This window comes from Neltuma alba, unplaced genomic scaffold (genome assembly GCF_004799145.2).
Source record: "Neltuma alba isolate B1F8T4 unplaced genomic scaffold, ASM479914v2 tig00011900_pilon, whole genome shotgun sequence".
Taxonomy (NCBI): domain Eukaryota; kingdom Viridiplantae; phylum Streptophyta; class Magnoliopsida; order Fabales; family Fabaceae; genus Neltuma; species Neltuma alba.
Window position 1 is genome coordinate 95,469 of NW_021636498.1, and position 26,475 is coordinate 121,943.

At 31.9% G+C, this 26,475-nt stretch overlaps 1 protein-coding gene across 1 annotated transcript; it reads left to right on the plus strand.

Moving 5' to 3' along the window:
* The first annotated feature begins 8,213 nt into the window (after positions 1-8,213).
* LOC114719261 (protein BPS1, chloroplastic-like) lies at positions 8,214-9,302 on the plus strand. The gene has a single exon (XM_028904731.1). It carries the CDS (start codon positions 8,334-8,336, stop codon positions 9,282-9,284), a length of 951 nt encoding a protein of 316 aa, XP_028760564.1. The 5' UTR covers positions 8,214-8,333; the 3' UTR covers positions 9,285-9,302.
* The last annotated feature ends 17,173 nt before the right edge of the window (positions 9,303-26,475 follow it).

Here is a 26,475-nt window from a genome sequence, read left to right on the forward strand (position 1 = left end):
TGTCTTCATCGTTCATGGTTCTTCTATTTGTCACTCTTCTGTTTATGATTCTTTTGCTTGGTACTCTTTTAGGTAAACGCATTAACAAAGGAAATTGTTTGGATAGAATTAGACTCTTAGATACTGTTTAATACAAAGCATTAAATATGAGGGATGGAAATTAGAATTGAAATTGAAAAAATCTATTAAAAGAGTGTTTAGCATGAGGGATTGCTTATTACGTGAGATTAGACAAACCTACGTATGTGGGATTGAGGAATACCATGGGGGAAAGTGGTATTCTCCAATCCTACTTCTATGGGTTTGTCTAATCTCATATAATAAGCAATTACTCATGCTAAAAACTTTTTAATGAATTTTTTCAATTATAATTTTAGTCCATATCCCTCATTTTCAATGTTTCGTACCAAACAGGACCTCAAAGTCTTAGTTCAAACTTTGTTGAATCCTTAATCCCTAAGGAGTCTTGATCAATGTTGAACTAACCTCCATGGCAACAACCTCTTCTTCTTGGTGGAGAACTTCAACAAGCTTGAAGGAATATATTCACTGCTCTATTTTGAATCTCCATAGAATCAGAACTAGCAAATTATATGGTTATACTCTAGCCGGCATTTTGATAAGCCGACAAAATATTAATCCTAACCTACCATCAACCAGCGAATTCGTATTATCAGCTCTATTCCATAGAGGAAAAGATGTCATAATACTATTATATAAAATGAAAAATGAAAGATAATTTAAAATTATTTTGAATATCTATGAAGTCCTTCAAAATTAAACAGAAGTCATAAGTAAGCCTATGATGTTAGGTCTAAAGGAGATTATAAGCGAAGAGCATCTAAATAATATGCAACTTCTGCTTCTTGCATAACTAACGCAAAAAATAGTATTTATAGTGATATTTTGCATTAGTCGCACCATAGTATTAAAACTAAGTCGAGTCAGTCAATAAAATCAATAAACTAGTGAACTGATTTGATTAAAACTTCTGCACAAATGATTGGATTGAATGTTATATTTTTTCCTCCCTTTATAAACCTAAAACGGCATCATTTTAGGTTAAAACATAGTTGTTTAGCTGTCACAAAAAAAAAAAGTTGTTTATCATTATGTTTTAATAACTATATTTTATAAACTATGTGTGTTTTATACATATACTAATATTTTTGTATATCTTAATTATAATTAGATTAACTTCAATTTAATTATAGGTAGATCAATAACTCTTAAATCACTGCCTCAACCAGTTTAATAACTGGCATGATTTTCCTATAATGCATAATAAATACATCTGGTTATTAATTCTTAAATAACCAAGAGAGATGATGTTTTCATAAATTATTAAAAAAAAAAACAAATCAAGTCAACTTTCAGAAGATCCTACTGGGTTTAGGTAATGGTTTGTTACCACTTACGGGGATGCTACAATGAAGTGCAAAGAATCTTGGACTATTCTTTGCGGGCCTTAATTATTGGGCTTTTGTGAGAAAATACGCACACAAGTTTAACAATGGATTCAGTTCTGTACCCAAAAAAATAAAACAAGGGATTCGGTTTAGTTAGTGATGAGCACCAAATGTCGTCTGTCCAGATTTAAATGAGACGGTTTAGATTTAATATAATTTTCTTTTTCTTTTTCTTAATATTTAATACTACCTCCAGTCTTTAATATATGACCTCGTGTGATTTTTATTTTGGTTCTAAATATAAGAACCCAATCCACTTTGTCTCTAATATTTATGTATTTTATTTCAAGATAGTCTTTCTAATAATGGTAGTTCTAGTCAATACACCTGATTAGTAAGGATATTTTAGGTCTTTTCTTGATATCTTCAAATTAGTCAACTAGTTCTTATAATTAGGATCAGAAGTAGTATTTTAATATCTATAGGAATTAACACAAAGACTATCCCTTACCTGTTAGTTTTTTTTAATTAAAAATTAATTTTTTATTTAAAAACTACTTTCTCTCGGGTTCGAAATATAAACATCAAAACTTTGAAAGAACTTGTTTTTTTAAGCTATAATTTAGATTTATCTCATCATTTAATATACTTTTTTATTTTTTATACTTAATTAATTATATGTCTTTCTCATATATTTTTTCACTCATTCTCTTTTCTATTTACTCTCTCTATAAATAAAAGTGTTTTAAAAAATAAGTTGCATTATTTACATATGTATTGTATTTAATTAATTTTAACTAACCTTTTAAGTCACGTAAATTAATTATTTGATGCTTATATTTTGGAATAGAGCTAGTATTAGTTAACATTTTTAAATCTAGACTGTTTGAACTGTATTTTTTTTTTTTGCCAACTGTTTGAACTGTATTAAGACAATGTAAATCTTATCTCATCGAATCAATCAAGACACTGATAAGTATCTAAAATCTAAAAATGGCATCTAAATTGCCATCCATGGTCAGAACTCCACTCTTCCTCTCTACACGTAATTAAGTTTTTGGTATTATATGACGTGCTGAAGTAGATTGTTTATTCAATATATTAATAAAAATAAACAACTTATTACATATACCTAAATGTTTATTATTCTTTTTGAAAAATGTTAAATACCCCAAATAAAATCAACAGAAGTACGAAAATGGTACATTTTCAGGCCAAAAACTAAAACTAAAACCAGCATTACATCTTTTATTTATTTTATAAATCTAAAAATGAATTATAATACTCATAAAAAAATAAATTATGCCTTCATAATTGATAATGGGTAAGTAAGTGTGAACACAAGTTAATGAAGAGGGTAAGTACACGCATGGTGTGTCGTTGACTTACATTGTCGTTTTGTGTGTTTGTTAGTGCGTTTGGCTATATTAATGTCGTTTCTTGAAGGTGTTCCGTTCCCAGCATACCATCTTTTATTTTCTTTTTAAAAACACAATTTAGATTTTAAAAATAAAAATATTAATATTTCAAATTTTAATGAAATCAAATGATAATCGTCATTTAAAAATATTGCTTTTGTAAAATAATTAATTAAACAAATATATTCATTCAGTGAAATATGCCATTTAGCTATTAGAATCTGAATATAGTAGTTGGATTAATTTTAATATAATTTCAAAAACATAATTACCAATTAGATTCATTCTGATCTAATGATTAGCATTGCATATGGAGAGAAAGCCTAACCCTATTTGGTACGAGGGAATTGGAGGAAATGGGAGAGGAGGAAATTTTTCTTTTTATCAATAAATTTTAGGAACAGGGTTGGACTCATCCATGATCCAAAGATAGGACACCTAACGCTTGATCCACTGAAATCTGTCCTTACGGGCATGGGAGCATGACAAAAGCCTTTTTTTTTTCTGGCTCAATAAATAGGAATCTCCTAGCTTCACTATGCTATGATATGCCTCACCCAACCCACGACTGGAGCCACAACAAAGTGGTACTCCCAGGATCGAACCCCCTCCCTTTGGTAAGAGAGTCCGTCCCTTCGCTAGTTGAACTCACGACGAGAGATGAGGAGAAAGATTTTAATTAGCTCAATTTAAGAAATTAGAAATGTAGGGTTATAAAATGTTGATAAAAATAATATGTAAGATAAAAGAATAAAAAAATTAATTAAGATTTTTTTAATCCTACTTCTTCAATTTTTTTAAACCAAACTTGTTAAAATTTTCTCTCCCCCTCCATTTCTCTCACACCCAACTAACTGACCCTGAAACAATGTTCGGAAAGGATTTAGATTTGTTTGCATGCCAGCAAATATGAAACATTAATTAAATCACCCTTATATTGAATATTCTCATTTTTAATGTTTTACATCATTATCTCCATTAATGAAAGGTAAAACAATCTAAACAAAATTGTTAATACATTATTAAAATCCTTAAAAGTTAAGAATATTTGAATTTTGATTCGATATCACTAAATTCCAAAATTATATGATTTTGACTTGATTAAACTCAATTTCTTAACTCTAATTCAATGCTATTTGATCACCATAGTTGTAAATATTTGAAATATCCGTCCCTATATTTTAGAAAACAAAATTATAAGGACTAAAGTTATTTCTTAAAACTTAGTGACTAGTATTTTAAATCATAAATAATCAAAACTATGGTTAAATTGAGTTATATCAAATTAAAGCTTGATGACTGAACTTCAATTGAATCAATATTATAAAAAATGTATTGTATCAAGTGAAAATTAAAGGATTAAGTTATCACTAAATCAAAAATTATAGATGAAAAATGATTAATCTTTTCAAATAAATATTGAAAATACCAAATACTTTTCGATCCTAAATATAAGACTCTTTTTTTAAAGAGTCTTCTATTTAAAATCAGAAATAAGAGTTTTATATCTAAATATATTAATTAGGGGCGCACGAAACATGATGTGTGTGACTGTGTGAGCCCATGGTTTGTTAGCTTGAGGTGGAAGGCGGTGCGTGCAAGCTCAAGAGGGCCCAGCAACCCCGAAAGGAAGAGAAAAAGCTAAAAGGACACTTCACGGAAAAGCTGACGTCAAACTCAAGCATAGATACCAAAGAAGCACCCAGTGGGTTGGGTTTTACTGTTACCAATTAAAATTTGAATTCTTATTAAAAAAAATACTTATATTAGTATCTGATAATTTTTAAATAGGATTGTTTTAAAAAAAATACTGAAAAATGATTCCACAACTCAACTTAAAGGGTGTTTGGATACCCTAAAAAGTGCTTTTTTTAGAAGTACTTTTTCGCAAATTGAAATAAACTCCTCCACAATTTACCTCGTAGGCCGTAAAATCACTCTTTGAGATTATAGTTTGATTTTCATCCAAACACCCTCTTAGCAACTCGGGTTAGATTTATTAAAAAAGTTAGTTTTTGTAAGTTGAATTAATATTAGATTTTTAATTAAGAGAGTGTCTATTTGGTAAAAAATTCCACAAATCAATTTGGCATAACCGCCTCTCCAGCTCATAAATATGGTCCCACTTCTTTATTGAGTTCCCATTTACCAACCGTGGGCTTGTTTAGTTAGCATCAGTGGAAGTGAATTTTATTTAAGCGATTTATGTAAATTTAAAGTTGGGCAAAAATAAAGGATATTTGATTACGGGTGGATTTTTTTTTAAAAAAGTCAGTTGGTCTTTTAAAGTAATTTAATTTATATTTTAGAGTGATTTCAGCTTTTGTAAAAATATATACATTTTAATAACAATTAATTTAACTAATTTTTTTAATCTGGATGAATTAATCGTCTAAGTCTAACTTCTATATTATTAAGAGAGTTTTTTTTTTTTTTTTTTAGTAATATACTCTTTATGTTGGACAATAAAAAATAAGTATAGTCAGTACATTGAAATTGCAAGCAATGTACGGAGAATATTTAATTTGCAGACTTGATTTTACGTCATACAGATTTTATACTCTGCATAATATATTATGGATATTAGTATATTGCAAGTCAATATACACCGGTTTATTACTTAATTAAAATTTAAACCAATCTTGCTGCGCAATTTTCTGAACGTTGTGACCAGTCTAAAGATGAAGCTCCTGAACCAGTTATAATAAGTGATGATTTGTTACGTATCAACCAGCCAAGCCCAAAAAAGATATGCATTACATTAACGTTAACTTGTCAGTTCATACCAACGGGATTGGATCTAACAGAATGGACTAGTTTCTTACAACGTGGTGAATTAAAGTTTGAATCCCCGCTGAGAAAAATGCCTACATTTAATACTCGACAGTGCCTCGAATAGAATTGTCTCCAATAAGAGGATACGGATACCTATGTTTTGGAAGAAGAAAAAAACTTGTCGGTTCATTTAATTTTAAATTAATCAAATAAATAATGTAATCATTTATTTAATTCTTTTATAAAGCGCGTAAGCCCCACACTTTTCAATTAAAATATTTTTTTTTCATAAAGTAATGTCTAGCACCTTCGTATTATTTTCTAATTGTATCATGTATTTTAATTTTATTTATGATGCATTCATCTTTTAACACTTTAACCTTATTTATAATATATTTTAGGATGTTAAATTATAAATAATATTAAGGTGTTGGGTGTAATTAGGAAAACAAATCAGTAAGTGTTAATGTACTGAGAAAATAACACTAATGCATGTTGAATACTAATAAGAATAAAATTAGGATACTGAATATAATTTTATCTTTTTTTTTTTCCCACTCAAGAAAGTAGCTCTCAGACATAATGTTCATGGGGGGAAAAGATGCTCTAACGCTTCTTTGCTTTTCCGAGCTTCACTATATATTTCTTGAGTCATGTTCTATAACATTCACAGAAATCCTTAATGTGGACGTAAGAGAAGAAAAAGAATCAATCAAAATAATAATAATAATAATAATAATAATAATAATAATAATAATAATAATAATAATAATAAGCCTACATTTATTAAATTTCTGTTTAAATCAAATTGTTCTGCTTCCCTCTCAAGCTACCAGTAATAATGTACTCTTCCGGTCCTAAATGTAAAACCCTTATACAAGTGTGTATAAGGGTCTTACATTTAGAACCGGAGGAGTATTAAATTTCTTAATACCTAAGTCCAGGAGTAAAGTTGGAGTATATTTGGGAGCACATGGTATCTTTTGAGCTGTGCAGAATATTTTAGTTGGGTATGTGTTGACATGGAGAATAAGTAAATTTAATAAATGCTTAAATAATTAACTTAAGTAATTATTTTAGTATTTATTGTCTTATCATGAAAAAATGGAAAATGAAATAAATCTCTTTTTCGCTGCTAATATTGAATAATGGTAATATAATAATAAATTTCAAAGTGATAGTTTTTTTTTAAAGTATTTCAAAGTGATAGTTACCCACACGTATTGGAAGCCATTTACAAATTAACAAGTGATGAATAATATGTATACTATTCCTGGAAGCAAATTTGAGGGGCAAAAAATGTAAAGGTATGTCTTCTTAGTGATTTAGCTCCAATGTTGTTAACCTTGAAAAAAATGAAATTGAGACTTTAATACTGATAAAACATACTGATAAAAGATTCTTAATTACTAATATATCAGTTTAATTTTTGAAATAATAATAATTTTTAAAAAATTATTATTTCAAACTAATGATTTCAGGGTTATTAACACCAAGAGATATTTTTTAAGTTAAAAGGCAAAATAAAAATTTTATATAAAATTAAAAGACTAAATATGTACTACCTCCGGTCCTTAATATAAGACCCCGTTTGACTTTTAGTTTGGTCCTAATTATAAGACCCCAATCCATTTTGTCTATCATATTTATGCATTTTTTTTCAAGATAATCCTTCTAATAATGATAGTTCTAACCAACACACTTAATTAGCAAGGATATTTTAGGAATGACAACACTTATTTGTTACAAATAACTAACTTAACTTACTTCCTTAATCTCCTGAAATTAGTCAACTGGGTCTTATAATTAGGACCGGAGGTAGTATTTTTGAGGAAAAAAATGCTGAGAGAAAAATTAAAAGTAATTTTTACCGTCAAGGATAAAATAAAGGAAAAATTCCAAACAAGGTCTTTAGAATATAAGAAATTTCAGATTTGGTCATGGAATTTAAAAAATGACAGAAAGGATCAGTGACCTAATTTATCATTTGTAAAATCAAGAGGAATTGACAATTTTGCCCTCATTTGTATTCATTCACTACAATGATTTAAGGAATTACTATAAGGGTTTAGGCGTTACCTAGATTCATGTAGCGAATAACTACTCACTTTTTCATAGTCAGGTGTCTTGTTATTAACTACAACTAATTTTGTAATCACTAAAACAATGTAAGTATTATCTAGATTCATGTGGAGAATAACTACTCACTTTTTCATAGTCAGGTAACCTTATTATTAACTACAACTAATCTTGTAATAATTAGAACAGTATAAGCGTTACCTATATTTGTTTAGAGAATAACTACTCATTTTTACTTAGCCAGGGGCAAAATTGTCAATTCGTCTTAATTTCATAAATGATATATTGGGTCAATGACTTTTTTTGTCATTTTTAAAATTCCAGGATCCAATCTGAAATTGCTTATATTTCAAGGGTTTTTTCCTGAAATTTTCCCTAAAATAAAAGTGCATTGAATTGAACACTAAATTTCCTTAGCCAACTAATATTGAATTATTTTTGCCAGCAACTAATATTGAATAATGATAATAATATAATAATAGAAGAAGAAGAAGGGCACGTTATAAAATTGAGATTTAGAGTGTCCCTAGAAGCTAAAACCAAACATTCAAAATTTCAAACCTTGACTGAGAAATTCAAGTTGTCAAACAACTTAATCCGAATTTCCCAACTATTATTATAATCATCACAGCTTCCTTTCGCTGATCGTTCGATGGTACTCTTGGCTGCTCAGAAATTTTCGAAGAAACTGGAAGATCACAACAATCACACTCATCATGATCATCACCACCATCATCAATCACACCACTTTTCATCTTCCCTTCAAGCTTTTCGATCCATAGCTTCCAATTCCATTTCCCAATTACCCCAATCTGAAATCCTCTCCCTCTTATGGATCCACAAGTTCTTAGGCCTCTTACCCTCAATCAACAGGGCTTTCGCTAAGCTTCTGGTGGATATCGATTATCCCATGAGCTCATGGGATTCTGAATCGGTCCAATTGTTTCTCCGGTATAGCGTGAATTTGCTTGATCTTTTCAATTCGATTTCTTCTTGTCTTTCTCACCTCGGTCAGGCTCGGATGTCTCTGTGTCATGGATTGAGTCTCCTGGAGAATTCGCCCTCCTCAGCTATGAAGCATCTGAAACCGATTCCGCCTGGTCGTTTCAACCTTAGTTTCGATGAAGATACGAAGGCGGAGGATCGCGAGGCCAAGGATTGCTCAGGTAAGCAAATGGTTGTTCATGAAGCTGTAAATGAATTGAAGAGGATTGTGTTCTGGGTATGTGGGATTTTCTTGTCTGGCTTATGCAGCGAATGGAAACCCTACTTGGAGATGAGAAAAATTACAGGTGGTTTTGATGATTCTTCAGTTTTCACGCTTGATTCCAGAATCAACGAACTGATGCTGATAGAGAAAATGCCTGTGTTGAAAGAGATTGAAGAGATCAATGGTTCTGTGGCTAATCTTCTTGCTGCTTCAGATGCTGAGAAACTTGATGCGTCCATGGAATTGCAGAAAGAACTTCATGTGTTGGAGAAACTCATGGACGATGCGAGCAAGGAGGTGGATGAATTGTTTGGCAACGTTATGACTCAGAGAAATGAGTTAATCGATTGCTTTAGAATAACCACCACACAACCCCAGAAATCCACTGCTTGATCTGTAGTTATGTTCTTGGTTTGATTTTCATATAAGCTCGTTGTAAATTCTGGATCTTATTGATTTGTTTGCACAGCAATGTCTAAGTATATAGAGTAGTTTCAGATTCTATTTGGAATGATAGATTCAAATTTGCTGTAATAGCAGACAATATTTCAGCCAATAGTGTAAGTTCATTCCCCTGTTCTTGTTCTTCTCTTGGACTTATCTGTTTCGATGGAATGGGAACAAACAGCAGAATTCATGATCGTTTCTAGTGTACCTTGCAAAGATGAATGATCAAACTTGATATTTTATATTAGTCATGGATGTGGAGAATTGTAGTGGCTTGAATTATTTTTTGGCATCAAAGTGTTTCAGATTTTAAGGCTTTTTTTTTCTCTCTCTTGATATTATTTCATTTAAAGGTGTACAACACTTGGTTGGCTAGTTGGGATTAACATAATGCAACTTGTCATAAATTAATACAAAGGAAGTTTACTTGTTGAAACCCTCATAATTTGTGCATCCATATCCATCCACCATTTTGGCCTAATACACGGATGTCTATATGCTACTCCCTCCGTTCCTTATTATAAGAGACGAATAACCGAATTACGTTGATCAAAAAAGCAGTTAAAATTAGTTAAGAACAATCAATGTGTAAAAAATATAATTTTTTTCCCAAAAATGTCCTCATTAATAAGGAGAGAAAGTATGAGAGAGAACAATTAAATTATTGAAAGAAAGAGAAGTGAGAGGGAGAGAGTGTGTGAATTTGAGACAATAAATATGGGTAAAATAGGAAATCAACACAAAAAAGTAGAGACAACTTTTAAAGTGTCTCTTATATATAGGAACATGCCATAAACACCAAATGTCTCTTATAATAAGGAACAGAGGGAGTAACATTTATCATCGCATTGTGAGGGACTAATTCTTTTCATTAAACTCATATATAGATTTCTTTTTATTTTTCATACATGAATGTTAAAAAGCATGGATGCTTTTGACATTCATATGCTCTATAATGATCAAATATTTTGGAGTGTATAATTTTAGGATATGACAATGCAAATTGGATGTACTCCTTCAATCTTTAATATAGGACCCAATTCTTGAGTTAATTTTAGTGCTAAATATAAGACTTATTTCTCATATTTATCAATTTTCTCTAAATTATCCCTATGCATACTCCCTCAACCATAATCAAGTAGAAGAGAGAGATGGGGTATTAAGAAAGATGATTATGGTGTTTTAGGAAAAATGTGTCACTTTTCTTATAATTAACTAACTTACCTAACTTCCTTAATCTAATCAAATTAGTTAAATGGGTCTTATATTAAGGATCGGAGGAGTATTTCTTTTTATGTTAGGTAATTTGACATTTGAAAATATGCCAGACGTGCCTTCTTTTTTGCCGTCTAAAATTTGAATGAAGGTGTGAGGTGCATACTCACTAAATTGATGATTTTATCAAAGTAGTTGGTTGAGTCATGACATGACGTTGGTTTTATTAACCGTGTTTTGTGCATGTAATCACACGAAAGACATTTTTGAGTGATGACTATTGATAAGAGTTGTTAAATAAACATTAATAGATACAAAGATTCAATAGTAGAAGATTGGTCACTTCGTCAATTCATGACAAAATATTCATAGGCAAGCAATTCAATAACCGTCACAGTCACCTAAAAACAGAGGAAGAAAGAAAATTAAAATGATGACAATAAAAAAAATTAACATAGCAGAATAAATTCTAAGGTTGGTAGTTATTATAGTTTAATAGGTGATCTTGGCATCCATATCATCAATTTTGGCCAAATATTTTAGGATGTAACGTTGTGAATTATATGAATGCATTTTTATGCTAGGAAATTTGACATTTGAAAATACGCACGCAAAAAAAAAAAAAAACTCTTCTCTCTTACCATCTAAAATTTGAACGAAGACGTGACGTAAGTGCTCACCAAGTTGATACTTTTATCGAGTAGTTGGTTAAGCTGTGGGCCTGTGACATCAAATCTCGGCTTTATAAACAGTGTTCTGCCTATGTAATCACATGAAAGCCGTTTTTGAGTTATGACTTGTGAGGAGAGTTTGCATATATACTATCTCTTTTTTTAGTATAAAATCTTGTTTTATTTTTATTTATGACTTGTGAGGAGAGTTTGCATATATACTGCCTCTTTTTTTAGTATAAAATCTTGTTTTATTTTTATTTTGATCCTAAATATAAGACTCTAATTATTTTATCTTTTATATTTATATTTTTTTTTAAAAATAATTATTCTAACAATGATAATTCTAACCAAAACATTTGATTAATAAGGGTATTTTAGGAAAAATAATACTCATTTATTATAAATAACTAATTTAATTTTTTTAATCTACTTAAGTTAACCAAATAACTCTTATATTTAGAGCCAAATATATATATATATATATATATATATATAATATGTAACATTAGGTGGAAAGAGCTATTAAAGACATGTTAATACATGTACAGGGTTCACAATAGGAGGTTAGACATTTGGCCAATTCATGGTAGAATATTCACCATAGCCAAGTCCCTTGATGACAATAATCACAAGTTGCCTAGGGGTGTTTGGTAACCCTAAAAAATGTTTTTAAAAAATAGTTTTCTCCAAAACGAGACAAACTTCTCTATATATTTATTTCGTAAATCGTAAAAGCATTTTTGAAATCATCGTTTGGTTTCCATCCAAACACTTCTAAAATTAAAAGAAAGAAAATTAAAATGATGACAATAAAATAAATAATGAACGTATCAAATCAAATCAAAATAAATTCTAAAATTAGTAATAGCATAGTGTTATACCTTAAGATGTTAGCATGAAAAAGCTCGATCACCATGTATTTATTTCCCTTCCGTTTAACCTGATATAATTCAATTTTAGAATTCTAAAATTACTGGTTTTAATTGTTTATTCAACTACTTTGAGTCTCGTTTGTTGCACTTATTCTGACAAATGCAATTTGTTAGAGATTTTATACCATATATAAATATAAATTAGCAATAATAATTGCTTTTCACAAGATATTTAAAATTAATCTGATTAGATTGTATTCTAAACATTAATTTGTGTGAGTTGTAAGGAACCTCATATGATTACGAAAATAGTTATATATTTGCGAAAATGATTAAAAAAAGAATTGGAAATTGGGAAATGCCCAAAAAAAAGGCTAATATTTCATAATGCCTATGACAGGTAAGGATCCCAAAATGAGATTTTCAAATTTAAGTTAAAAACGCAAAAACACAAAAACGCTTCTTATTTAGGGAAAAAAAATCTCTCAAACCCCTTGCTGCTGACTGGGGGTGCACATGGGCAGAGTTAGGCCCTTGTTCGATGCCCAACCCGAAGTAACAGCTGCCCGTAGAAGCCTTAACCATTTTGGGTTGGGCATGAGGGGGTTTCGTTGCCCAAAAAGTGATGCCTTGCCCATGTCATGGAAAAAAATTCCATCCATATCTAAAAATTACATTTTATAATTTTATATTTTAATACATTGAAATCATCCAAAAATAATCCAAAACAAGTCTTAACAATTATCGAATTAAATAAGATCAACAATCCATTTAAAGCAAGACAATCTCAATGTTATAATTGAAGCCTTGAAATTCAAACGGTTTGTATCAATCTCCACAAGTTCCAGAAAAAGATAGAACACCTAAAAAAAAGAAATAAAAATAACTATAAGTTTAACATATTAGAAAGTAAACTATAAAAAAAAAAGAAAAGAAATGTACTTCTAAATTTTAAATGATGCACCGATGCACCTTATCAACATGGCTAGTCATACTTATAAATTGACCATTCAATCACCAAAAGCCATTAAATTCTCCTCTCTAGGTGTAGTAGCATCTAGGAAAAAAAAATAAAAAAAACAATTACATTACAAGTTATGAAGTAATATATATATATATATATATATATGAGTTATAGGTTTAGGGGGAAAAAAGATTACTAGCAAGTTGAAGGACATTTCCTGTCTCATCAAAATTATCGAACTCACAAAACTTGTCAACAAATTCATACATTGATTGCCCAGATTGTAGCTAGTCTTGGCTATAAATTAGTGCTTCCGTCATTTTAGGAGATAAAGAGCTCCTATAATGATCAACCACACGTCCTTCATTGCTAAAGGTAAACTCAGAAGCCACTGTAGAAATTGATATAGCCAATACACCTCATGCCATGTGAGAGAGAATTTTATATTTTTCTAAATTAGCTTTCCACCATAACAATATGTCAAACTCAACTGCAGAAGGGATTTTATCTCTCGAGTTAGTTGCTATATATCTATCTAACTCAGTTTAAGGATCCATTGAGGTTCTTTGTTTCATAGATTTAAACTACTTATGACCTGGATCCTCTTCACCATCATCATCATCAAAAGAAGGCAATGAAGTTGCACCTGTTGTCCTTGTGGAGATAGTCTCTGATTCAATAGAAACCCTAGCATAGTATTCATTAAACAACCAATATAAACAATGTTTGACCCCCTCCTTCATAATTAAACATATTTCAGGATCAGCATAAAGAAGATCAAACATATGATTCACATATGCTAGTTTATATCAAGGGTCCAAAATGATAGCCACAAAAAGTAATGGATTCATATTGTCTACTTGATCCCAACACTTGTCATACGTCACCTGCATGCTAGTGCTCATTTCTCTCCAGAAGTTATTAGCATTATTCATGATATTCCTTTGCAGTATTTTTTGAATACAAGCAATCTGGTGCAAACATTCATTTGATGATACAGAAAGGGAGCTTAAAAATTTTAATGTTATCTCATGTAAGACCTTTAAGAACTTGATGAAGATTCGAGCATTATTCTAATAATCAATAATATGACTAGAAAAGTTATCTTGGTTACGTCTAACGCTATCACGCTCACGCTTAGCAGAACTAGAAGCATCACACCTAGAGCTTGAAATGTTTAAGCTGAAGTATGAAATATAATCATCATCTTCATCACTCATTCACTCAAATACTTTTTGAAATTTCATTGCAGCTTCTAACATTAGGCATGTTGAATTGCACCGAGTGGTTACATCAAGACAACAAGGCTTTTGGTGTCTATTTTTTCAACTTCAGCCCAAGTTTTAAATCTTAAAAAACATGAAGGAGAAGAATGAACATATTTAACAGTACTTCGAATGGCTTCAAAGTTGTCTTTCATTTCTTTAATACCTTCATTAACCACCAAATTTAAGATGTGTGCACAACACCTTAACTGTAGATAATCACTATCACAAAGCAAGCCCTTCCAACTCGTCAAACGCCATTTAATATATCCCAAAGCTAAGTCATTAGTTGAGGCATTATTCACAGTTATCGTAAACACTTTCTTAATCTCTCAATCCAACAAGCATTGCTCAATGGTCCTATGGTATCACTTCTATGATTTTCAATCATAACAAAATATAGAATCCTTTTGTGAAGCTTCCATTTATTATCAATAAAATGTTTTGTCAACTATAGGTATTTAAAATTCTAATTTGATGTCCAACAATATATGGTAAGACAGACATATTTAGCAGTTTGCTTAAAAAATTTCTTCCATACTTTAACTTCTCCAAGATGTAGTACCCGTTTGGATAAGCGATTGAAAAAGCTGCTTATTGAAAAAGTAGCTTATGGATAAGTAAAGTGGGGTAAAAGCTAAATTGGATAAGCTGAATTGTGTTTGGATTGGAGTTCAGAAAAGCCCGTTTGCAAAAGTGAGATTGGTAAAAAGTTGTTTGGATTATGGTTGAGTAAAAGTAAGTTTGGTTGTAAAATGACCAAAATGGGTATGAGTTATAATAAATAATAAAAAATGGGAAAAAAATAATTTCACATAACACAATGGAATTAAAATAATTTAATATGAATAAGTAAATTAAATTTTAAAAATTTAGAGAAATCAAAAAAATTATTTTAAATATAAAGTGAAAGAAGAAAAAACTTGAATTGAGATAATATAATGATGAAGTAAAATTTAATGAGTGAATTAGAATTCAGAACTGTAGAGAAATCATAAAAAATATTTGAGAAATGAAGTGCAACATGATAAAAAAAAATAAATTAACATAATACAATAAATTTAAATTAATTTAATACGAAGAAGTCAAATTGATTGAGTAAATTAAATTTGAAAGCCTCAGAGAAATGAAAAAAAAGATTGTTAATATAAAACTAAACATAATTTAAATGGATAACAAAGTTTTGAACTCCAATTGACAAAGTAAAACAAAATAATATTACATAATTAATTATCTGGACAATAATTAAATTCGCAAGAAAAAAGAGGGAAGAATTAATAATAACTAATCATTCATATAACAGCCACAGTGAATTAGAACAAAGTGTCATTCAGGAGATTTGTTTATTCTGGTTCTTCTTTCCCATTCCCAATAGTCCAAACCCAATTTAAATGAACACAAAGTAAAAAAAAAATGTTGCACCCATGACAAACATCACCAGAGCACGCAGATTTGATACATTTGGTCTCAAAAGTATTCTCTATACGGATAAAAGCCAACTTGACAGGATCAGTTCATATTAAATCAAAAACTTCTCCATCTTGCAATTGCTGCAATATCCAGATCATTGAAGACGAATAAGTTTCAAGGATTAAAATTTATATTCCTCTCCCTCACAAGTCGCAAAGCCGTCGGCATTTTCATAGCTTTTTTGTGAATCCCCTCATCCAAATGTTATATCAGCTCACACAAAGATCAACACACACACACAACTCCACATGATTCGATCACTCACCTATCACTGCCAAATTCACCGAAAAGCAACACAAAAATAGGAACCGGCCAACCTGTCTCAGATCGGACCAACCAACGCTTACCAGAGGTAGATCGGACACTCTATTCCATTGGGAGGCTAAGAAGTCAAAGCACACCTCACATGCACCGGCAGACGGTGGCGACCTGGGTTGGAGACGCCGACAGCAGCTTGGAGAAGGACGAGACGTGATGAAGGACCAGCCTCTCGGTCACTCAAAGCCACACCGAGGACGATGACCCCATGACGGAGACACGATGGAGCTGACGATGACTAGGTGTGGGTGGTTCTGGTGAGGACGTGAGGGCGAACGCTGGGTTGGAGCTTGCGGTTGCGCAAAGTGTAAAACCCTTAACCTTAAAAACATTATAACCCGTCATAAAATCACTACTATGGTAGAAAAGGAAAGCTGTTCAAATGAGCTACCATAGTAGAAGGAAAATTTCATATTTTTAGAAATTGACTTTCAAACTCAGGTCAACCCGTAATCCATTGCATGCAACTAAAAATCATTCATTTACATCTACTGGGCCTCCGAGCCTCCGGCCCGGGTAACAACAAACATCACATCAGCCCATCTAAATGATTCCCAACCAAATAATCCAGAGTTCATAAAACACTAGCAATGGCCTCCGGCCAACCAAAATAAGGAGATACATTCTCTCCAGTTTACAACAAGGCCGGGTAATCAAATATATCAAAAAGTAGTCCTAACTGTGGCAATATATACTAGTCATACATACACAAATGCTAGAGGCCTAAAGCTAACCAAGCTCAAGCCTCTGCGTCTCTTTCCGATAGCCCACGCCCGGAACCTTCACCTGAAAACATTGTAAACCACGGGGTGAGATGGAGTCCCAGTAACCAACCTTTCCAATACTAGGTACTACTAAATAGGTGCTCGTGATGTGTCAAGTGGGGGCAGTTCACAATTAATATAATAATTGATAGCCACAACAATTAATGCAGGTGCAATGATGCAATCCCATCAACCATATCCCTCACTTTGGGGATTTTCAAGAGCCGAACCCGGCCTATCCCTCACTATAGGGGACGTAAGGAGCCATAAAAGGCCTATCCCTCGCTCTGGGGGACGTAGAGAGCCAAAAAGGCCTATTCCTCACTATGGGGGACGTACTGAGCCAACCATCATGCATTAATGGAGGCCTTACCACGTGGTAGTAACAGACAAAACTCTCACCAATTCCCAATTAATGCATCATGCTCAAATCATAATCAAAGAGTAATAATCATTTCACAATTAACCTCATTCAGTAGCATATCTTTCACAATTCCAAAATTCATTCATCATTAGTCGAAACCCCATAAGACGGTTTTCCTTTTTATACACAACATACAGTTTGAACATAATTACTACTTAGAGCACAAAACATAAATCTACTCACAATACCACAGAAGCAAGTACTAAGGATTGGAAAGTGGTTACCTCTCGCCTGAGCAAGGAACAACAAACCAACGATGTGGCTCCGTGCACCACCAAGACTCACAACCGGTCTACACAAACACACAAACACACAACCATCATATATTAGCTTTCCAACTAATAATGTGGCCAAAACAACACTTGGAGACACAAAATTCCTATCTCCCATCAAAACTCTACCCAACTCAAAGGGTATAACTATCAAGGCAACACTCCAAAGTCATACCAATCCATAAAAACCTTAATTCCTTTCCAAACATCAATTAAAATTCATAACCTCAAGGACCCACTATGGAATTCTACACCCAAACATCCCATTTGAGCAATTAAGGTTCCAACAACAAATCTAAACCGATTAAACATCCAATTTAACCCTCCTTAACATAACCCAATTCACAAAACTCAAAATCAATCTCTATATTATCATCCTCAATCCCAAATCATCCATCTCCATAAACCCTAGCTCCAAAAACTCAAGATTCTTTAAATCCAAGGAAACTACACCGATTAAACACTTAAACTAACCCAAAGCAATCAATTAAACTCAAAACAATCGGTCAAAAACCTCAGTTCCATCACAACCTAGAAAATCCTAGGGTTCCACCATAAATCCTCAAAAATTCCAAGAAAGAAAGAAGATTAGAGGTTAAAATCACTTACTTGAGGTAATGGATCCTTAGAAATGCCCCCTCCAAGCCAAAATACCGAAACCCTAGCAGAGCCTCTCTCTCTCTACCTCAAATTTTTCTAATTTTCACACAACTGAACCCTCCAGCAACTATATAGATTCGCGACCCTTCGCCGCGGCGAACTAATCCCGAGAGGGATTACTCGCCTGAAAACCTGACTTCGCCGTGACGAACCCCAATCTTCACCGCGGCGAAAGCTTCCCGAGAGGAAACTCTCGCTCGCCCAGAAGAACTTCGCCGCGGCATGCCCCTACCTTCGCCGCGGCGAAACCTTCCCGAAAGGGAAGCCTCGCTCACCAAAACAACTTCACCGCGGCGTCCCCAAGACTTCGCCGTGGCCAAACCTTCCCGAGAAGACACTCCCCTCTGAAACCCTCGGTGCGCCGCGGCGAACATACCCTAAGAGGGGTACGTTCACCTATTCCTCCAACATACCTCAAATTCACCCCAAACACCAATATCAAGATTAAATTGCTAATCTATCCTCAAAATCAACCCAAAAGAGGCTATTAAAACCCGATAAAACTCAGGATGTTACACAGAGAGTGGTGCTGGAAAAAAAAACCGAGTGAGAAAAATGAGGCCCCAGCGTGAAAATGACCCCCTATTCAACGGTAAAAAATAAGCTTCTACAGTAACGCAATAAGCCACAAATTTCAGCTTATCTCATACCGCACGTTTTGCAGCTTAAAGGATATAAGTTGCTTATTTTTTTAAGCCCAGCCAAACACAACCAGATCAGCCAATCGGGCTTAAAAGTAAAAAAGCAGCTTTTAAGCCCAAATAAGCCTTGCCAAACGGACCCATAATTGCCACACATTCCTTCCAATTGTTGTTCTTGAAGGGATTGGAAAGCGAGGTTTAAACTCATTTAACAATTTCTTAAATACAAGCTTCTCGATAATTCTGAATGATTGCTTATCATAGATAATAAATTCAGTTAAAGCTCTTCTATATTGCTTCTTATCATATACATGTATAACTAAAGATCTTCCTTGCCCACTAGTCTTGCCTAACAAAAGAGTTAACATAGATTGTTCTTTTATCTGTAGTGGCTTTATGTGGGTTCTTTGAACATTTTGGGATATGCCTTAACAAAGAATTTGTCCCATGGGGGCTTGAATCAGCTTTATAAGTAGTATGACAATACTTGCAAGCTGCTAAGTGAACTCCATTAGTTTCTTCTATTGGCAATCTGATAAAGTATTCTCATACATCTGAGGTGTGCTTAGGTTCTCTTACCTTTCTCTTTGTACCCCTTGTAACATCCCAAATTTATTTGGGTTTTACAGCTAGTTAGTTAAAAATATATATAATACATATATATGTATAATAATTAGAATGAATAGATTTTTTTTCTTTTACTATTTAAAATGTATCATAAAAGATTGAAAAATAAGAGTTTTTAGAAAAATTAATTGAATGAAGTACTCAAAGATAATTCTGTTATGTGTATTTATAGTAACATATAAATAATTAAAAAAAGGGTAAAACGGTTTTACAATATATATATAATCAAATGTCTTGATATCTTTGACATTAGTTTAAACAACAATTTAAATAGGAAGAATAAATAAATGATAGTAATAATAAATTAAAAGAAGTAGGTTAAATCTTTGAGATATGCCACATTAGCTTGAAGTTATTTTAAAATCTATTTTTAAAAAAGATTTTAAGAGTGAGAGAAACGCTATTTTTCCTTTTAAATATCATCTTCTTCTCCCTATCTCTATTACTCCTGCCGTCAATAAAATCGCACACCCTATAAATACCCATTTTTCTTTCTTCTTCTTGAATTTTCCTTTTCTATTCTCTCTCCTCCTTATTTTTGTGTTTTACACATCAATGGTCTTGTCTTTTCTCTTCCACAGTAATATTTATTTTGGATTATTTAATTTTTTACATTGCATACTAAATACTCATTAGAATTTTCTCAAAGGTACACATTTGTATACATATATGTTTTCTCTCTTCTTATGGGTTTTATCGTTCGTGTTTATTTGATATTGTGATTAAAAGGCTAAGTCTTTAAGTGTTATTTTTATTATTGTGAGACTTTAAGATCAAACTAGTCTTATATGATGTTTTAAGTAGCTTAGAGGATGTGTGTTATATTTTTGGTATCAGAGCCTAGTACTAAATGATATTTTTTAAAACTAACTAGTTGTTAAATCTAAATAAATTTGAGATGTTACAATTGGATCCTCTTTAAAAAAATTTTTGGTATCAGAGCCAAAACGTTTGGTGGCCTTTTCTATTTTTTTCTATTGTTACTTTTTTTCCACTAAAATCTAGTTAGAGGTCATAGTAAGTAGATATTAATATTTGCATTTCCCTTCCCCTTATGTATCTAATTATTTTAATTGTTTTTTTTTTTTTGCTAACTTTAACTTGTATGGTGGCCTTACATAGGAGGGGAGAAAAATATTGAGCACTCAACAAACTACAAGACAAACCAACATAAACGCATCTTCACCACCTCCCAAAATCATTTACAGGGCAATGATGTCGTCTTGAGGGAGTTAAGAGACACAGTCCAAAACATAGGATATATATTGAATAAGTATGAAGAACAACTAGCTATAATGAAAGAATAGAGTAATAGCCCTATCAAGAGAAAAAGTGTGGGATAGGCCTATAGGTCAGTTTGATCTCCTATAGTGAGGGATAGATTTATGTGGCTTGTGTGTTAACCCCTGTAATGAGAGTTTGGATGATTGAGATTATTTGAATATATATATTTGTATTTTCATTGATATATAGATATTGAGATTTAATAATTATCCCACTTAACACCTCACGAGCACACGTTAGTATATATGATGAGTTGTAAAGTTGGTTATTGAGGCGTTTGTCTCACCTCGTGGTTTTTACTATCTTCAGATGATAATTCAGGTGGTGACTGTAATATCCTTAAAAAAATTGAAAAATAATATAATATAATATAATATAATAATATTTTATTATAATATTTTTTTAAAAAAAGAAAAAATATATATAAGTCAACTTTCCACCGAATTCAGTGGAAAGTTGACAGTGGGTGTGGAATTTTGGAGGGGGTTGCGGTAGAATTCAACCCCCTCAATAAATGTTTAGGGTTGTTAAATACCCCCTCCCCCAAATTCATTTCTCGTATCAGACGCATGGAGGAAAGAGAGGTAGAGTAGGTGAGGAACGAGAGAAAGAGAGATAGAGTGGGAGGAGCAGACCGGTAGAGGAGGAAACAGCTTTGAAGATATTTTAGGTACATAAAATTACTTCTTTTCATCAAACTTTCTTTATAAATATTTCCTGTATATTTTAAGCTTCCTATTTACGTTATTACTATAGTGATTGGAGAAAATTTTGAGACTTACATATGATCTAAGTATTGAGTTTTTACAAAAGATGACTATTGAAATTTAAAAGTTAATGAGTTGTTAATTTTAATCGGTTTAGATTTGTCTATTTGTTAGTTTTAGTATTTAAATTAATTTATTTAGTTGAAAATTTGTCATTTATGGAATATACCATATTTTTACCGATTAAATTTAAGGCAAATAATTTATTTGGATTGTTTGATATATTATTGAAATTTTAATCGGTTTAGTTTTATTTATTAGGTGACTAGAGGTCTTAAAATAATTATTGTAGCTAAAAATTTTATTATTTACGGAAATATATATATGGTAATTATACCATTAAAGTTCTGATTAAATTATTTAGTTATAAATATTTGAAGTATTATTATTATATTTTGAGAGTTTGATTTTGAGATTTAAACTGAAAAAGAGAGTTTTTAGAATTTAGAAAATAATAATTTTATATTTAGAATTGTGAAAAATCCTTTTTATTAAGATAAATAATTTGGAGATGGTAAATAAATAATTTGGGGTTGTTAGAAATTTTAAGTTATTTCTAAAATACTTAATTTTTTTTTTTGGGTTATGAGAGTTGCGGGAATTTAGAATAAAAATTTAATTAAATTAGAAATTTAACTAATATAGAGAAGTTTAATTAATTAATTAGTTTATATTAATATGTGGTTATATTAATTGTGTAGATTAATTATTAGTTGAGCAAAGGATTGACCTTGTGGTAATCCTTAGTATTGTTTTGACGAGAGGTAACCACTTTTCACTTGTTCTATGTGCTAATATATTGTTTGTGAGTATTTTGCTATTTTTGAATAATATTTGTTATTTGGAATTCGAGTAGATAAGTTATATCTTTCGAGCTATGAAAATTGTCTTGTGGGATTTTTTTGGAATTTTTATTGAGAAGTTTGAAAAAGATATGTGATTTATATCTTATGGATTATACTGAGAAAAAATTGAGACATTTTTATTATATTGTGAATGGTTGGTTGTTATTTGGATTTTGGATTGAGTCTTATCCTACCACGTGGTAAGGCCGCCATTGGTGCACATTGGTTGGCTTCTTCCTTCGTTCCCCATAGTGAGAGATAGGCCTTTGTGGCTTCTTATTCGTCCCTCAAAGTGAGGGATATGCCCATATGTTTGGTTGATCCCCCAGAGTGAGAGATAGACTTATGTGGCTTGTGTGTTGACCCCCATAGTGAGGGTTTGGATGATTGAAATTATATTTTTATAGATATATCTATGTTTCTCGAGAATTAATAACTATCCCACTTGACACCTCACAAGCACGTGTTAGTATGTATGATGAGTTGGAAAGTTGGTTACTGAGGCATTTGTCTCACCCCATAGTTTAATATTTTCAGGCGATAGTTCAGGTGGTGGCCCATTAGGGAAGGTTCCGGAGGCATAGTGTGCTGTTATAGCTTGTATAGCCTCCCTGTTTTTGTTCTATGTGCTGACTTGTTATATATTGCCACATAAGGCTCATCTACTATCATGATGTAAAATAATACTTTTAATTACTACTATCTGGTATGATTGGGTCGTGAGGAGGCCCGAGACATTTTAGACTCTGCATGTAACGCTCCTTTGAAAGTGTTGACTTTTGACTAATGAGCTCTATAGTTTATATTAAACTGATTTATCAGTTCGTATGGTTGAAAATATAAGTTTGGTTTGGACTAATGGTTGCATGATATTTCTGGACTTTGGAAGTCCAAGGCCCAAGGTAACGATCGATGTTACTCTTATTATAAATTTATTTTTTTTAACCATGATAGCGATTTTAAAATTTTAAGATTTCTTCTTTTCTATCATGGTTAATCATTCAAATAACTTGTTGGATTTAATCTAAAATGGTTTTAAAAGAGCGGTTGTCACAGTGACCCATCAGGGAAGGCTCTAGAGGCATAGTGTGCTGTTATAGCTTGTATAGCCTCCTGACTTTTGTTATATGTGATTATTTGTTATATATTGCCACATAGGGCCCATATACTCTAATGTTGTAAATTAATACTTTTAATTTCTACTATATGGTATGATCAGGCTACTAGAAGGCTAGAGACACCTCAAACTTTGCATGTGACACTCTTTTGAAAGTATTGACTTTTGACTAATGGGCCCCATAACTTATATTAAAAATAATTTATCAGTTCGTATGTTGGAAAGTATAAGTTTGGTTTGGGCTAATGGTTGAATGATATTTCTAGACTTTGAAAGTCCAAGGCCCAAGTTAACGATAGATGTGGCTCGTAATATAAGTTTATTTCTTTTAACCATGATAGCGATTTTAAAATTTTAAGGTTTCTTCTTCTCTATCATGGTTAATCATTTAAATAAATTGTTGAATTTAATCTAAAATGGTTTTGAGAGAACGGTTATCACAGTAGTAGTCATGGTAGTAGTAGTAGTCGTGATAGTGGTAGTAGTGGTAGTGATAGTAGTGGTGATAATGGTAGTGATGGTGGTGGTAGTAGGAGCAGCAATAGCAGTAGTATTAATAGTAGTAGTAGTAGAGTAACAATTTATATATACTGTACTCTTAGCAGCAGAGTATACAAAATGAGGAAGTTTTTGGATGATTTCCCAATACTAATGCTTTAATGCTATCATAATTACAAAAACCTACAGTGACCTTCTAGGATCTTAATCATTTAATATCCTAATTTTATATGCATTATAATATAAGTACATCCATATATGCTTATTATAAAGGCACATCTAATTTGGGAGAAACTCTATAAGCTAAGATTTTCAAAATTTTAAAGGAGTGTGTATAATAATTTTTTAAAAAAACAACAAAAAGCAGCGAGGGAGGAATTTTGGATCCATAGGATAGCTTTAATGTTCAAAATTTTGTCCCAATTTTTATTCAATAATATTCTTTTACTTTTAAATCCTGAGGACTAAATGATATTTGCTTTATAGTAGCTTTTAAACTCATGGATAGTTTTAACAATCTTAAAGTAGTGTAGGCTAAAATTTTAGATCAAATTATAAATTAATAGTTTTGTATGTATTGGTGACTTTTGTAGACTTAAGAGCCTTGTTGCTTGGAATTGTTGTTTCACTACTAATGATCTTGAGGAGACCAGGCAACTTGGGGTTCTTTCCATGTGTGGGTAATCTTTATCCATGATTAAATGTTTATTAACGAATAGATATATATATATATATATATAACTTTATCGGCTTAATTGATACAAATAAATAAATCAGACGGAAAAGGTGAAAGAATATTGTTGTATTATCTTCTATGTTGTTGAATTCTCTTTTAAGCATGAATATGCTTTGGTTATTTTGTGAAGATTTATGGTGATTTATTCTCTTTCATGCATGCTTGCATATGCTAGATTTGCTGCATATTCATAACATGTATAGGCGGTTGGACTTGGGAGTTTATGGTATTGATATATGTGATAAATTGTGACCATATTATTTGCCTTCACTTAGCACAAAGTGGTTGGTCTTTTTAGGGCCTCGTTCCTTAATACTTACTTGGCCAAGTTTATTAGGGGGAATGTGAGATAGTAACACCTCCTGGTCTAGTTCTTTAAGGAGTAGAGCCATAGTTTAAGCTTGGACTCTGTATCTTTGGCCAAATACATCTTAAGTATTGGAGTAGCTTTGGTCAGTCCAGTGCGTGGGCCAGACCATGGATAAGCTTATGGTTCCAGTCAACGAAATAAGGTTGGATGGAGCAATAAGGGAAGAAGCATCCATTGCATATGAACACGACATATTATTAAATTAATTACATCATTTGCTACTGATTATTTAAGTTATTGTAATACTTGTTTACATAGCTAATACGAAATGCTTGTAAAATAATTGTATTTGCATGGTTGAATTCTGGGTTACTGAGACATTAGTGCTCACCCCAATTACTTAACATTTTCCAAGTGACAAATCTTATAGGGAGCAAGGGAAGGTACCAGAGAAGTAAGCTAGTAGCTCTTACATTTCCGAAGTACATGCTAAGTTAATTGGATTACTATTTGCCATGATCCTAGGATACTAAACCATTATTTTGTTATTTCTATGAATTGATGGACATTGGCAGTTTATTTCGAGTTTTCTCCCCTATTTATGTTAAGTTAGACTTTGAGATTGTAAACTTGGATATTTATGCCTGACTTATATTATGGGTTTTATTGCTCATGTTTATTTGATATTATGGTTAAAAAGTTGAGTCTTTAAGTTTTATCTTTATTATTGTGAGACTCCAAGATCAAACTAGTCTTATATGGTATTTTGAGTAGCTTAGAGGATGGGTGTTACACCCCTTCCATCAACATTTGTCTTTGGTGTGATAGAATTTGTTTGTCAGGGAGTAGGGGTAGGAGAAGGAGCAAGGGGAGTAGGGAGGACAGGATGAGATGAAGGTTGAATAGGAAGAGTAAGGCGAGGGGTGGCAGCTTCACTAGGTCTATTAGGATTTGGTGTTTGATTAGGTCCAGTAGGGATTGGTGTTTGAAGAGAGGTTGAAGCAACTTGAGACTCCACCAACAGCTGGGGATGGTGATGTAATAGAAGTTTCATCATCCATTACAACTGCAATATCATATAATTCAACAAATCATTTTTTAACGATATATTAGTACACAATTATTTTCACAATTGAATCAGTAAGTGATACAATAATACTCATATAAAGTACAATTCACAATACACCATTTGATATAATTGATTCATTTCAAATGACTCTGTTATTCCAAATACTAAAACAAATTATTAAAAAAACAAATCCGCCTAGATACTAAAATGAATTCACTTTCGAAAACAAAGTCACAGGTTGTCTCAAATTCTTGGAAACTAAAACGATCGTGGCAAAATTCTAGTTGCACTTGAGTAAATTCATCATATCATATGAGGATTATATGAAAGAGAAAACAACAAAAG